Source organism: Pseudorasbora parva, chromosome 1 (genome assembly GCF_024679245.1).
Source record: "Pseudorasbora parva isolate DD20220531a chromosome 1, ASM2467924v1, whole genome shotgun sequence".
Taxonomy (NCBI): domain Eukaryota; kingdom Metazoa; phylum Chordata; class Actinopteri; order Cypriniformes; family Gobionidae; genus Pseudorasbora; species Pseudorasbora parva.
Window position 1 is genome coordinate 48,353,199 of NC_090172.1, and position 15,540 is coordinate 48,368,738.

The 15,540-nt window shown below is 39.0% G+C and overlaps 1 protein-coding gene across 6 annotated transcripts in view; it reads right to left on the minus strand.

Annotated features, from left to right (window-relative positions):
* The window catches only part of LOC137075443 (DNA polymerase nu-like), a 77,718-nt gene that overhangs the window by 48,711 nt on the left and 13,467 nt on the right, over nt 1-15,540 (minus strand). For 3 of the 6 annotated variants that reach the window (XM_067443982.1, XM_067443990.1, XM_067443973.1), the window contains exons 2-8: nt 12,421-12,567; nt 12,170-12,251; nt 11,164-11,972; nt 10,721-10,893; nt 7,985-8,476; nt 6,392-6,555; nt 6,068-6,180 (exon numbers count right to left, since the gene is read on the minus strand). In XM_067443982.1, coding sequence (XP_067300083.1) covers nt 6,068-6,180; nt 6,392-6,555; nt 7,985-8,476; nt 10,721-10,893; nt 11,164-11,972; nt 12,170-12,251; nt 12,421-12,535 — 1,948 coding nt within the window. In that variant the 5' untranslated portion in view covers nt 12,536-12,567. Of the gene's footprint in view, nt 1-6,067; nt 6,181-6,391; nt 6,556-7,984; nt 8,477-10,720; nt 10,894-11,163; nt 11,973-12,169; nt 12,252-12,420; nt 12,568-12,754; nt 13,393-14,038; nt 14,325-14,419; nt 14,875-15,540 lie in introns of those variants that run through there. The other 3 variants (XM_067443998.1, XM_067444016.1, XM_067444008.1) reach the window with 3 other exon arrangements.

The window sequence follows — 15,540 nt, forward strand, 5'->3', positions numbered from 1 at the left end:
AAATACTGCTAAACATGGACAAAGTTTTAAAAAAAATAAGTTGGATGTTTGATGGAGAATTTCTGTGCCAAAAATACTCCTTCCATGACTGTTGTATAAACAAGGCCCGGTTCAACTCCGAATTCACGGTCATGTGTTGTAACCACACATAATTGAGTAAAATTGCTTCAAATGTCTGTTTTTGGCTTTCAGCGTGTAAGTGCAGATCATCAAGTAAACAATATGATCACGTATAGTTAATTTATCAATGGAGCACACTAATGTATGGTTTGTGTTTAAATACATTTGCTTAGCTGGCCACTTTAGGTGTCTGTTTGTTTATTGTACAAATGCATCGTTTTTTTTTATTGTGCTTTTTAATACTGTGAAGCTGCTTTCAAACAGTCGTCATTGTAAAAGCGCTATATAAATAAAGTTAACTTGATCTGACTATTGTAAAACAACTAGAAACTGCAATACACAGTGGAAAAATAAGTTGAATTAAATTTATAATTTCATATTAAAGGGGTGGTAAAACACAATTTCACTTTTCTAACTTTAGCTAGTGTATGCTATTGCTGTTTGAGCATAAACAACATCTGCAAAGTTACAAAGCTCAAAGTTTAAAGCAAAGGGTGATATTTGCTTTTAAAGAAATCAATTTCTATGCACTACAACAAAGGCCGGTAGGGACTACAGACTTTTCCTCCAGGGTTGGTGACATCACCAGCTCCAACATTTACATAAACCCCTCCTCCAAGAATATTAAATAATGGGGGCGAGGCCATATTTTATTGCTGTAGAATAATAGGCTGGAGTGCCGTCTGTCGTGCAATGCTGACGAAACACTGTTATTTTCATCCGGATTGCAGGTCCACTTTGTTCAGCCTTCCTAAGGACGGGGGAGTTGGGGATCAATGGTTAAAATGTATTTTTAACTCGGTCCCTCATAATTATTACCCAAATCTTGCTCTCTATGCTGCACATTTTACGAAGGAAAGCTTCCACAATTGTCGCGAGTTCAATGCAGGATTCGCACAACGGCTTGTCCTGAAAGATGGAGCAGTTCCAACTTTAAAAACAGAAGCTGTTTACGGGCCAAGTAAACCTGTAAGTATGATTTATTTTTTGTTGATGTGTTTTCCTGTAATAGTTTGTATTGTTAATTGCACGTCTTGCAAGGAAGTAAACAAATGACAACGCTGTTTGGATCTGCAAGCCAGTTTGTTAAATGCTCATTCATACTTAAGTTATCCGACAAAATCCTAATGTGACAAACTTGTTTTAAATTTCAACAGTGAACTTGCTTGGCATTGGTGTAAATTATTCTTTGATTGGCGCTTTTTGTGTATTGTTTATCTACATGCTTGTTTATCTACAGGCATGCTAAACATGGTTCTGTGTTTGATTTGGCTATTATAGTAAAGCCAATGTTTAGTGTTCATTTTGGGTTAATAGTTCTTGCGTCAGATATTTGGCTATAATAGTTCTAAAAATACAAAAGGTGCCATTCAGTAGCGATCACTATAGATCCTCAGTCTTTACAGAATACTGGTAAATGTAGGGGGTTTCCGAGAAACATGCACTAGGTGGTTAGCGAATCAGAACACAGCTGGGCCAGCTAACCAATCTGAGCCCATTGGGTATTTTTGAGGGACCGGTTTCATAGAACCCGGAAACCATCAGAGCGTTTTTGCAAGGAGGGACAGAGCGGTGTAGCATAAAGGTAAAATATATGAAAAAAAAGAAGCATGAACACGTTACAGTGGACCCCACAAACACAATCAAGCCTTTGTGCAAGCCGTTGTAAAAAACAAACAAAAAAACGTTTTACCACCCCTTTAAACTTAAGGGACATTTAAGGATGAGCTTTCAGGCGCTCTCAACGCAATAGTAGCGCACGCTACAGTACAGTACAGAGGTAAGCATCGTGTTTATTTTTTTTTTTTTCCTTCTTTATTAAAAATATTTACAAGCTTGTTAACTATATCATGAATTATGATATATTACAATTGTCAAATATGTGCAAGTGAATGTGTTTTGTCGTTTAAACATCTTTATAATGATCATAGTTGATATAACGCTGATCGAAGTTTTCATCACGTAAATTCATCAATTTTCCCCCAGAGAATGCCAATCAGGATATGGGGATTATTAGGAGGCCATGATGGACAGGGGCCAATGGGCAAATTTGGCCAGGATGCCGGGGTTACACCCCTACTCTTTATCGAAAGACATCCTGGGATTTTTAATGACCACAGAGAGTCAGGGCCTCGGTTTAACGTCTCATCCGACAGTAGTGTCCCCATCACTATACTGGGGTGTTAGGACCCACACAGACCACAGGGTGAGCACCCCCTGCTGGCCTCACTAACACCTCTACCAGCAGCAACCTAGTTTTCCCAGTTGGTCTCCCATCCAGGTACTGACCAGGCTCAGCCCTGCTTAGCTTCAGTGGGAAACCTGTCTTGGGCTACAGGGTGATAAGGCTGCTGGTTATATTAAAAAGATGATTAAAATGAATACTGATGGATGACAGTTAGTGACAATAACAGTTCAGTTTATTCCCCTCACACTGCCATGGATGTTTACAGAACAGAGGTCACTTTTCTTTAAATCCTTTCTTTATTAATTCCAAAGGGAGAGATGGACTTTTGTCTTATATTATTATTTTGTGCAGTATTATTTGGTCAACATGTTATTTCTGGTTCAAAAGGTAGCAAAAAATAACTTTAAAATCTAAAGTGTGTTAATGTGATTTTATACATTGTTGTGAAATTAATGAATGGATAATAATCGTGAAACCGTGATTATTTCTCAATCAACAATATCTATAATTGTTGCAACCCTAGAATCAACATGTTAAAAAAATAAAATAAGCCGAGTTACACCAAAAATGACCCGACATTGCCCGTTGGCTTGGTGTGTCCTGGGTTTTAGAGTTAAAGGTGGGGTAAGTGTTATTTCAAAACAATTTTACAAAACGGACTCGGGCAGAGTACAATAACAAATATATAGCCAATCAGCAGGTAAGGGTGTGTCTACTAATGATGGTGAGAAGAGAGTGCTCAGTGCATGTCATTATTCAAAACAAACGACACATTTGACGGACATTAGCCTAGAACTAATATATGCTGGCTTTTGCTTGAATATGCTCCTGTGTCATGTTCGCTTGTTTGTCCAATTGCAATCGTATTGTGGCTCACTTCAGCGATGATAAAGACCCATTCATTTCAACACTGTATGAAGCATTTAAATCTCCTCACTGTCTGTTTCAAGCATCAGCTCACAAAATGTGTACGACAAGTAAGATACTATACTCCTAATATATGTTTGTTTCCACTTTTCATGATCTATATAATCTTTATCCGGTCATAATTGTAATATGTTGTTAGCTGGACTGTCGTGCTTGTGTACTATCGAGTTGTCATGAGAAAGTTTTTTTTGTTGTTGAACGCTATAACTTTAATCTTGTCATAATTGTAATATGTTAGTTAGTTGAACTGTTGTGCTTGTGTACTATCAAGTTGTCCATGAGAACGGTTTGCGTTTTTTCTTGATGGAAGGGGCAACTTTTTCATTGAATATTCGACCTGGATTAGTAACACACAGATTCTGCCATAGTCATTGGCTGGGTTATGTATGTGTGTGGGGCGGAGCTATCAAAATAGGACCAAGACCCTTTTGGGGGTAAGGGCATATTTGTTTTGGTGATTTGAAATAACAACAACAGTTACCAGAAAACAATTACCCCACCTTTAATTTAGTACAACTTTTTGAGCCACATGGCAATCCGTGCCACTTCGATTCAGAAGGCCTTCATTAACCCCCCAGAACTGTGTGGAGCAGTTATATGATGGATAAATGCACTTTTATGGACTTCATAAACAAGGCCACAAATCACTGCCATTATAATGCTTGGATTAGCCAGGACTTTTTAATATAACTCTGATTTGAGGGTGAGTAAATGATGGGCTAATTTAAATTTTTGGGTGAACTAACCCCTAAAGACAGCAGCTCTCAAGCTGACACAACTTGATTTAAGAGAATCCTGTGTGTTTCAAGAACATCTGACCTTCTAAACAAAGAAGTTAAGATATTTGAAAAAGTTAAATCACATATTTGTTTGTTTAATTATTGACTTAGAAACAGTGAACTGAATACTTTTATGTTAGAATATAATACAAGAATTATAGAACTGTATTATAGAACACCAGTGCGGGCTCAGCAGAAGTGCACATCGAGGGTGCATTTTGACCACAAAGGGGGTGCTCACGAGTGCATGGACTTAACAGACATGAACACGCAGCGGCCATTGTAAGTCCATAAGACCGAAAGTGCATATGAAGCGTGCCATTTGGGAAAGGGCCAATATACTGCAATCCCAGACAGCGTACTGAAGGAAAATGAAAATTGAGCGGAAGTACGTAGGAGAGCAGAGCCAGGCTACTGTTCATTTCCAGTTTAAATAAAAGACTTTGAATCCTACTCTACATAACATGTTAACTGTTTAGTCATAAATAAAGGAATTACATGTACAGGTCATTCTCAAAAAATTAGCATATTGTGATAAAGTTCATTATTTTCCATAATGTAATGATAAAAATTAAACTTTCATATATTTTAGATTCATTGCACACCAACTGAAATATTTCAGGTCTTTTATAATTTTAATACTGATGATTTTGGCATACAGCTCATGAAAACCCAAAATTCCTATCTCAAAAAATTAGCATATTTCATCCGGCCAAAAAAGAAAAGTGTTTTTAATACAAAAAAAGTCAACCTTCAAATAATGATGTTCAGTTATGCACTCAATACTTGGTCACCCTTTTGCAGAAATGACTGCTTCAATGCGGCGTGGCATGGAGGCAATCAGCCTGTGGCACTGCTGAGGTGTTATGGAGGCCCAGGATGCTTCGATAGCGGCCTTAAGCTCATCCTGAGTGTTGGGTCTTGCGTCTCTCAACTTTCTCTTCACAATATCCCATAGATTCTCTATAGGATTCAGGTCAGGAGTGTTGGCAGGCCAACTGAGCACAGTAATACCATGGTCACTGTGGTTTTGGCACTGTATGCAAGTGCCAGGTCATGCTGAAATACGAAATCTTCATCTCCATAAAGCTTTTCAGCAGATGGAAGCATGAAGTGCTCCAAAACCTCCTGATAGCTGCATTGACCCTGCCCTTGATAAAACACAGTGGACCAACACCAGCAGCTGACATGGCACCCCAGACCATCACTGACTGTGGGTACTTGACACTGGACTTCAGGCATTTTGGCATTTCCTTCTCCCCAGTCTTCCTCCAGACTCTGGCACCTTGATTTCCGAATAACATGCAAAATTTGCTTTCATCCGAAAAAAGCACTTTGGATCACTGAGCAACAGTCTAGTGCTGCTGCTCTGTAGCCCAAAAGTGGCTTGACCTGGGAAATGCGGCACCTGTAGCCCATTTCCTGCACACGCCTGTGCACGGTGGCTCTGGATGTTTCTACTCCAGACTCAGTCCACTGCTTCCACAGGTCCCCCAAGGTCTGGAATCAGTCCTACTCCACAATCTTCCTCAGGGTCCAGTCACCTCTTCTTGTTGTGTAGCGTTTTTTTGCCACACTTTTTCCTTATCACAGAAGTGCCTTGATACAGCACTCTGGGAACAGTCTATTCGTTCAGAAATTTCTTTCTGTGTCTTACCCTCTCGCTTGAGGGTGTCAATGATGGCCTTCTGGACAGCAGTCAGGTCGGCAGTCTTACCCATGATTGCGGATTTGAGTAATGAACCAGGCTGGGAGTTTTTAAAAGCCTCAGGAATCTTTTGCAGGTGTTTAGAGTTAATTAGTTGATTCGGATGATTAGGTTAATAGCTCGTTTAGAGAACCTTTTCATGATATGCTAATTTTTTTAGATTTTGGGTTTTTGATGAGCTGTATGCCAAAATCATCAGTATTAAAACAATAAAAGACCGGAAATATTTTAGTTGGTGTGCAATGAATCTAAAATATATGAAAGTTTAATTTTTATCACTACATTATGGAAAATAATGAACTTTATCACAATATGCTAACTTTTTTAGAAGGACCTGTATATCACCTTGTTTCCAGCTCAGGTCTCTGCTGAAGTGCCTCAATGCTGTGCGAAGCAGGTCTTTAGCTTTAAAGCACACAAACAGCTTTGTACCACACATCATCCGCAGCAGCAGCTCTCTGAGGACACACAGACAAACAGATAGAGCAACACACAATGAACACAATCAAACCATCTCTAAATAACTTATCCCACATGTGTGCAAACCCACAAGGAGACCACTTTACACATGTAACAGTATTCCATTTAAAGCATGTCTAGTAAGGACAGTAAAAAAACACAAACACTCTGGCTCTTTCTCATTTCCTCTCCAAAAAAACACAAGCACACCTGGTAAACGCATCTTGCTTTTGTGTAAAGTCTTGTTGGGCCCAGGCTGGTGTATGCTCTAGTCTGAGGTACAGCACCCTCTCTTGTGGCCTGTCCTGTAGTTCCTTTGAGTCAAAATCAGTCTTCAGCAAAACCAGCAGTCCACACACTGCAGGGTACAGCTTCTGTAGAAGAGACATTAATGCCCACATACATTACCATTTCCACATTTGAAAGATTTTTGAAACTGTAGCTGTATTTATTTGATAAACGCATTGATGGAACACTAATATATTTATATAAAAATGTGTATTATTATTACTAATATTATTATTTATTTCTGTGATGGCAAAGCGGAATTTTCAGCAGCCATTACTCCAGTATTAGTAATGCTTAATATTATTAAGGAAACATTCAGATTTTTTTTTTTTAAAGCCGCACATGGCTACTTTTGCTCTCGGGGTCCCCCTACAGTTTGGAAAAAATAATGTCCTCAACTACTGTCGTAAGAGCTGTCATCCTACAACAGGGGATGCCATTGCGCGTGCATTTGTTGACATGCCTGATAGCCCTGAACTAGTGATGCGTGGGTTGTCTCATAACCCGCGGACCCCGTATGTCTATTTAATGGTCGCGGGTGCGCGGCGGGTTGTAAAAATATATACAGTGGTGCGGTGCGGGCCAAATAACTTCATAAAAGTGGCGCCGCGGGTCGTTGAACACTGCAAGAGGAGTTCAGAGTTCTTCTGGCGTCGCGTGTGAAATATCTTCATCCCAGGTAACGTTACAGTCAGTGGCATATGTTTCAGCATGTCATATGAATATAATTTCATGGGTTTTATTTTTTTCAAACGCCAAATAATAACGATGCTCACGTTTACAAGCCAGCGTCATTATAGTAACGTTAGTCTATTGGTTACTGTTTTACAGAATCCATATTATGATACTTCAGTTCAATGTTTGAGTGGTAGCTCACCGTAACAAGCATAACAGCATAGGTCGGGCACGCCTCCAACGAGCAAACGCTGGTCACATGTTGATCCTCGTCCTGCCTTTAATCCCATCACTTTTTCGTTTCCTCTTATTGCTTTCCTCCAACAAAACCTTTTCTTTCTTATTTGTCTGTGCTGCTTCGGACATGACTATATTATCCGACGAACAAAGTTGGGCTCGCATGTCCGAATTTAAGGAAGTGTGGGTGGTGGTGGAAGTGACGTATATGCCGTAAAGCAGTCAAATTTTGTAGTTCTTTTTTTTCTCGGGTTACTACCCGAAACCTGAAGTTTAAAAGTACGATTAAAAACGATACAGACCCCATCAGGCTATGGCAGACGTGTCATTCAACCTATTGTAAGTCGATTTATCATCACAAGAGTCTTAAAAAATATATTATGAAGGTTGAAAAGTTACCTAGTGCTGCTTTAAGATTTGAAAAAGGCTATTTGAAATAGAAATGTTTTGTAACATGTTTTTACTGTAATTTTTGATCAATTTAATACATCCTTGCTAAAATAAAGTATTAATAGTTTGCCTACTAAATCCCACAATCAACGCTTTTCTTCTCCAAGTCCAAACTAATTAAGATAAATAGATAGAGTGAATCTGTAAACACACCTGTTCTGGGTCCAGTTGTATGGTGCCGTCTTGGTATACCATGGTAACAACTAATGTTTTTGCTCCTCCAACCTCCTCTAACATACATTCTTTATCCTCTTGTGAGAGACGCCCAGTATCACACACCCTAGGATCAGAGATCAAACTAAAAGCCCCCCTAGAGGTTCCATCTTCTTTTCCATCTGTTTCTAAAGACATAGCATGACAGCTTATTTTGGATCCCGACAGACTTGGATCGGAGGGCTTGAAGTTATCTGGTTTATTGCCTCCTTGACTCTTAGATTCTTTCTGGGGTCTGAGGGGATGTCTCTGCCTCTTGACACCCGGCTGTTGAGCTTTTGGTGTTAAGAGCTGCACTGAATCCTTTACTTTTGAATGGTGAAAAGTCTTATTGCACAACTCCTGGGATGAAGAGATTCTAGGAGCTTCCTGTATGGGTTCAGGGGATTCCAATTTTGCAATATCCTTTGGAAATGATTTCACCTCACAAGCCTGTATGTGTCAAGAAAACAAATGCAGTTCAAATGCAATAGAAGACAAATTTGAGTTCACACCATCTCTTATTCACATATGAAGAGAATATTTCACAAAAGCAATACAAAAGAAGTCAATTTCATAACACCAAAAGCTTAAATCGGCAGCAGACAGCCATCCACACGCAACCCTCCATTTCAGATTGTAGATGTCAGCTCCAGACAAATCAGCGTCAAAAAAGCTTCAAAAAGAGAGCATGTACAGTTCCCAGGTTGTTACTAAAGCAGTTTTCTGACTGAATTACCCACACTTTATTGCTGCAAGGACAAGTCTTTGTCTGGTAGTTTTCAACCTTTAAATGACCCCTGTTATTCTTTATGTAACAGACATCTGCAGTAAGAAATTTCCATTATTTATTAGTAGGCTAATTCACCTTAAAAGTAGTTGTAAAAACTACAAGCACTCAGAGTCAAAACATTCTTTCTTGCTCACTAGACTTTATTTGAAGATAATGGAGGCTTTTTAATGTTTATGCTATTTATAGAACATTTAGAATTTATTGTATCGATAACTCTGCAAGCAGGTGAGATAACTCTGCAAGCAGGTGAGAGAACGCTGCAAGCAGGTGAGAGAACGCTGCCCTTTGGTTTGAAATACATTGTGTGCATGCCTAATTCGTTGTCAGTACTTGTTCTCTTCATAATTCTGATGCTCTGTACTTCAGAACCCCAAGGAAGTTTTAGGGATTTTTTTCTATACATATACTCACCTAAAGGATTATTGAACAGGAGACCTGTTAAATTTCTCATTAATGCAGTCAACCAATCACATGGCAGTTGCTTCAATGCATTTAGGGGTGTGGTCCTGCAAAAGACAATCTCCTGAACTCTAAAATGAATGTCAGAATGGGAAACGAAGGTGATTTTAGCAATTTTGAGCGTGGCATGGTTGTTGGTGCCAAATGGGCCAGTCTGAGAATTCACAATCTGCTCAGTTACTGGGATTTTCACAACCATTTCTAGGGTTTTCAAAGAATGGTGTGAAAAGGGAAAAACATCCAGTATGCAGCGGCCCTGTGGGCGAAAATGCCTTGTTGATGCTAGAGGTCAGAGAAGAATGGGCCGACTGATTCAAGCTGATAGAAGAGCAACTTTGGCTGAACCACTCATTACAACCGAGGTATGCAGGAAAGCATTTGTGAATCCACAACACACACATCCTTGAGGCGGATGGGCTACAACAGCAGAAGACCCCACCGGGTACCACTCATCTCCAATACATATAGGAAAAAGAGGCTACAATTTGCATGAGCTCACCAAAATTAGACAGTTGAAGACTGGAAAAATTTTGCCTGGTCTGATGAGTCTCGATTTCTGTTGAAACATTCAGATGGTAGAGTCGGAATTTGGCGTAAACAGAATGAGAACATGGATCCATCATGCCTTGTCACCACTGTGCAGGCTGCTGGTGGTGGTGGTGTAATGGTGTGGGGGATGTTTTCTTGGCACACTTTAGGCCCCTTAGTGCCAATTGGGCATTGTTTAAATGTCACGGCCTACCTGAGCATTGTTTCTGAACATGTCCATCCCTTTATGACCAGATCTCAAGCCAATAGAGCATCTTTGTGATGTGGTGGAACGGGAGCTTCGTGCCCTGGATGTGCATCCCACAAATCTCCATCAACTGCAAGATGCTATCCTATCAATATGGGTCAACGTTTCTAAAGAATGCTTTCAGTTAAATCAATGCCATAAAGAATTAAGGCAGTTCTGAAGGCGAAAGGGGGTCAAACACAGTATTAGTATGGTGTTCCTAATAATCCTTTAGGTGAGTGTGTGTGTGTGTGTATATGTATATTATATGTTATATTGTATGAAGATAAATCATCTATATATATATATATATATATACACACACACTATATATATATATATATATATATATACACACACACTATATATATATATATATATATATATATATATATAGATGATTTATCTTCATTCCCACAAATACAGCACTGCTAATGGAACATTCTGCGCCTTCTGAGTACAGAGACCCTCATGTTCAAACATTTACACATTAACTGATCTATAGGCCTTTTTAACTGTGCTGCATTTTCTTATCACTTTAGAGTTATACCCAGAAAACATCTTGTAGAAGAAACTTTCTTTGCAGCTTTGAACATTCAGGACAAAAAAAAAGATTAACTGAAATAGTGTAATAAAATAAAAAGATAAAGGAAATTAGACTAAAAATGACCTCTCTGGTGACAAAGCCATCCCTGGCTTCTCTCTGCTTTGGCGTGAGTACATGAGAGTGGGGCTGGATGCTGTGCTGCACATCACCACTGGTGGGGTGTACTGTGGACTCAATCTTTCCAGTTCTCTTTTCAACAGGCATCAGGACTGTATTCCCATCTGGCTGGGGAGAACCTGCATGTACAATAAAAGCATTAGCTTCCTCAGCATTGTTTGTTGTATCATTAACTTGAACTAGCTAAGCTGACATGTCCTGCAATGTGCTATACACCATCTAAAACTAGTTTAAACATCAATTCGTAAATTATGAATTATCTTGACAAAACTGATATTGACAAGATCAAGCCCGACATTTTCAGCCTAGTTAAAGCAGGAACACTGGAAGAATATAATATGTATATAATATGTATTTGAATTGTCTAGCAGTCCAAGCGCTGCACTTACGAGTTCTGCTCTTGGTAATCTCTCTATTTTCAGAGTCGCTGTCTTCTTTCTCCCTCACTGAGTCCAGTATTTTACCTGACCTAACAGTTATGTCTTGCTCACATTCAAGGACAGAGATGCTCCCAAATCCTTTGGCATGTGCACAACTTTTCACTTGAGTTGACAATTCAGAGTTTCTACAATCTTGCAAGCAATGGCTGGTCTCCAGATCCTTATACTTAGATGTTGGTTTCTCTGCATTAGATATTAAACTATTATGCTGCACTTGTATGAACACAGCTTTGTCAGCTCTGGCCTCTTTTGAGATTTCCTCACAAACAGAATCATAGTTATCATTCTCAGTCAACCCTGGTCGACAGCTCCAAAATTGGTTTATCTGTCCATTCTTACTCTGCTTCTCCACCACAATATCAATCATTTTGCTATCTTCTTCAGATGCTGCATGACGGTTGTTAGTAGGGAATGTAAACTGGCTAAAACGGATCTTCTTCACTGGGGGAGCTTCATGTGGATTACAACCCACTGGGCCATTTTCAGTTGGGTTTGCTGGTTGAACACACCTTCTCTTACCGAAGGTCAGTCCATGGATCTCTGCTTCTGTCATAACGTCTGATCTAGCCTGAGGGCTCCCTGCACTAGTAAAGCGGAACAAGCATAAACTCTTTTCTCCCTGTACTACTGGTAAATGAGGCAGGGTGTTGGCCTTTATGATATCACCAGCATAGTGGTGTGCAAACGCCTCATTACTGGTCACATCCCTTAGTTTGAAGTGGTTTGAATCTTCTGTCAGATTATTTAAGTCCAAGTCTCTAAAGAGAGAAAGAAAAACACATGAATCAAAAAATAAACTACCGTTAAAGACCAAGACTAGTCTATGTACAGTACGTAATCAGCATTTTAAAAGTTCAAGAGTCAAATTAACAATTATTTTATTTGTAGTTACAAAAATATATAAATCATTGTTGGCTCAACATGTACAGAACTTATCTAAAACACTACTACTTACCCGCTTTTCCCTGAGTACAACTCTTGATTTCCGTCATCTCTGCCCTGATGCTGAGACAGTCTGAACCCTCTACTACTCAAGGCTGTAATTTTTAATGATTTAACAGATTGAAGTCATACTTTCTAAAATAAAATAATCAAGCTCAGCTGAAAAAATTAGAACTTGTGTGAACGAACCAATAAAATTCAACCTTCTATTGGCCATAACTAGCCTCATTAATAATATGTTGGAATGTTGTGTTTTTTACTCACTAGCTCTGCTTCTGTCTGCTCTATGCACATACTGGATCCGAAGGGCTGCTATGATGCTTTGTGCAGATGCAGAGAGAGGAGCTGCATTCAGACTGCTGCAGAAATAGCTCTCCATCTCATTTCCTGCTCTCCTAGTCTGTCTTAACCCTGTTATTACATATGCAGAAAAATAGCAGTGCAGTCAAAAATGAGGTGCTGGATTGAAATCTGACAATAAAGGGGTCAAATGTGCATAAGCAACACTGCTATCATATTCTTCTACTACACAATATAAGTGGAAATCCATTGTTCCAATGTCTGTCATTCAACTCAGATAATGCACACAGTGGGCTGGTGTTTTTCTGGTGGCCTTTTTAATGAGGAAAATCTTAAGTTGAAGCAAAAAAAAAAAAAAAAGCATTTGCAGGTTTGATACACACAAAAATTCGCTTCAACACTGAAATTACAAATGATATTTATTCACAAACATAGATCTAATCACCAAAATATATGAGCACTAAGATTTATACAAGGTGCGACACATTTGTAAAAGTACAAATGCAAATTAATGTGAGTAGACGTTGAAAACAAATTTGACATAACTAAAGAACATTGACAGATAGCAGAAATAAAGAATAATACATGAATATAAAAGATCTATTGAGCTCCACAACAATGATCCATGTCCTAATCTGCATGTAACATTAATTTCTCATTCAGCTATATTACAGCAGGGACCTGTATCTGTTGGCGGGTGAAGACAAAGGAGATCAGATTCTACATAGGCCCTGCTCGAGCCTCTATGTCTCTCACTGCTCTACTGAGCAGTCTTGGGTCCAGATGGAAATAGACATACAGTTCCCTCTCTCTCCTCAGGGAGGCACTGCGTTCAAGTCTCCCTCGCTTGGCCTTCAAGTCCCCAACTATATCCTGAAGAAGTGTGTACAAGGTCTTCTGCTTGACCTCCAGCTCATCTAGAACAATTGTTAGCTCCTAAGCAGAAAGAGTGGAACAAGTCAGATTGAAAGGGTTTAAACTCCTACTGAACACTGATTGCTTTTATATACATGCAAGTGAACAACATAAATACAAACTGATAAAAACAGTGGTTTTAATCCACTGCTAATAAGGTAATCTGTTGAATTAATGTTGCATTAAAAAGAAAAGTAAAGAGGATAAATGTGTGCTAAATATAGTATTTTGAGTTTGTTTTAAATGTCATGGCAAATTCAGGTTAAAATATAAAAATAGATCAAACAACTAAAGTTTAAGATCCATTTAAAACTCTAAAAGTGCATCTGGACTAACTTTGTTAAAGTTTTTCAAGGGTGTCAGCAGAACAAAACATTTCTCATAGGATTAGAAATATCACAGTCCAATAAAATGCGTTTCACAGACAGAGAGGTGTTGCAGTGACAGAAAAGGAAACTGAAAATTGTCAATGGCTTTATCTATTCACCAAGAATGAAAACACCAAGTTTTAAAACAACAACAAAACAAAATTACCATGCAGAAAAAAATCCACCACCAAACAATGATGAGGTACATGAATGTTGACAAATTATTTTGCTCACGTTTCATGGGACGATGTAGAAAACTGCAGTGAGGTTGAGAAAAAAGAAAGACAACAAAGACATACCTGTGCATGAAGGCAGAGCTCCAGTGCAGGTGTGGCTTTAGCACATACCTGCGGCCTCAGGAGAGGCTGCACAATATCCGAGTATGCTACTTGGTCGAGCGCATCTCGGTCACGTTCTAACCGATCTCCAGTAAATGCTTGCTCTCGTCTGGCCCCATCCAAAGCCTCTTGTACAGTGACCAGATTCTCCTGCAAGTTGGAGGCTGCTGTTTCCAGCCTACCGTAGGTTTGGAATGGATCCTCTCTTTCCGTGGAGTCCTTACCCATCTTGAGTATCTGCAGCAACCTGAAGGAAGAAAATAGGATATAGTCTTACAATTTCAATATAATTTATAGGGTAAACATTTTTTAAATTGAAACTTCTCATTCATGGTGGGCTACCTGCTAAAGGCTGTGTCTTTAGAGCCCATGATCTGTTGTTTAGCATTAGAACCAAGGTAGGGGACTTGAGTCAAGTGAGGTTGTGTCAGAGTGTTTTCTCTCTGAGTAGCTGCTTCTGCTGCCCCCTGCAGTCTCTTCACTATTTCATTAAGCTGCTCCATTAACCTCTTTCCCCTAAGGAGCTCTGTATCCTGGGTCAGACGCACAAGTTCAAAGAAGGCCTTCTGATGGAGAAGCTGGTTGCGAACTTCACTCTGTCTGGAGGTGTAGTAATTTTGCCTGGCTACTTGAAGAGCGAGGTCACCACGCACCACGGGGATGTTAAGGAGACGGGCACAGTCTCGCAATGCAGAGCGGACTGGGTCTAACATTAGAGACTGAATTTCAGACTGAATTGAGATGATCTCAGAGTGTAGATCATGCTCAAGTCTGCTCACCTGTGAGTAGCTCGGAGACTGCAAGAGGGAGAGAATGAAAATGTCAATCCAAGGAATAGAAAATATTGCCTTTAACTGTGTCATTAAAAGTCACATGCCCAAGTTCCTTCTCCTAGCAGTGTTTATCTACAACAGTAATTCTTAAAGTGTGGTCCGTGAAAAGATGACCTAAACTAGGCAAATGTTTATAAAATCGTCACTTATTTAAGTAGATTTTTAATGTACTTGCGAAACAGTATGTTTTATGTTTTAATAACATAAAAATTAATCTAAAATCCACAGATCTATTAGTTTTGTAATGTACTAGTTTTTGTTTCATGTGTAAAATCCCAGTAAGTTCATTGATATTGGACATTAAGGGGAACATTAATTTCAGCATTTTATTGTTACCATAGTTACAACCATAGACTTCCTATACCCACCACCTCAGTTTTAAACTAATGGCTCTTTGGAATGGCATTAAGTGGGACCTAGGCTGTTACAGTATGTTTAATTTTTTTTTTTTTTTTCCACATGTGCAGTTTGTTGTTCATATTAAGCTGCAACTCATTTCACATTTACTTTTTCAAATTAAATAAAAATGTATATAATAGTTTCTGATCATATCATTGCATTTGTGTTTGAATAATTAGTTTTTGACTTGAAACAGTTGCATATTAAACTTAAATTTAGTTTATCCTTCCT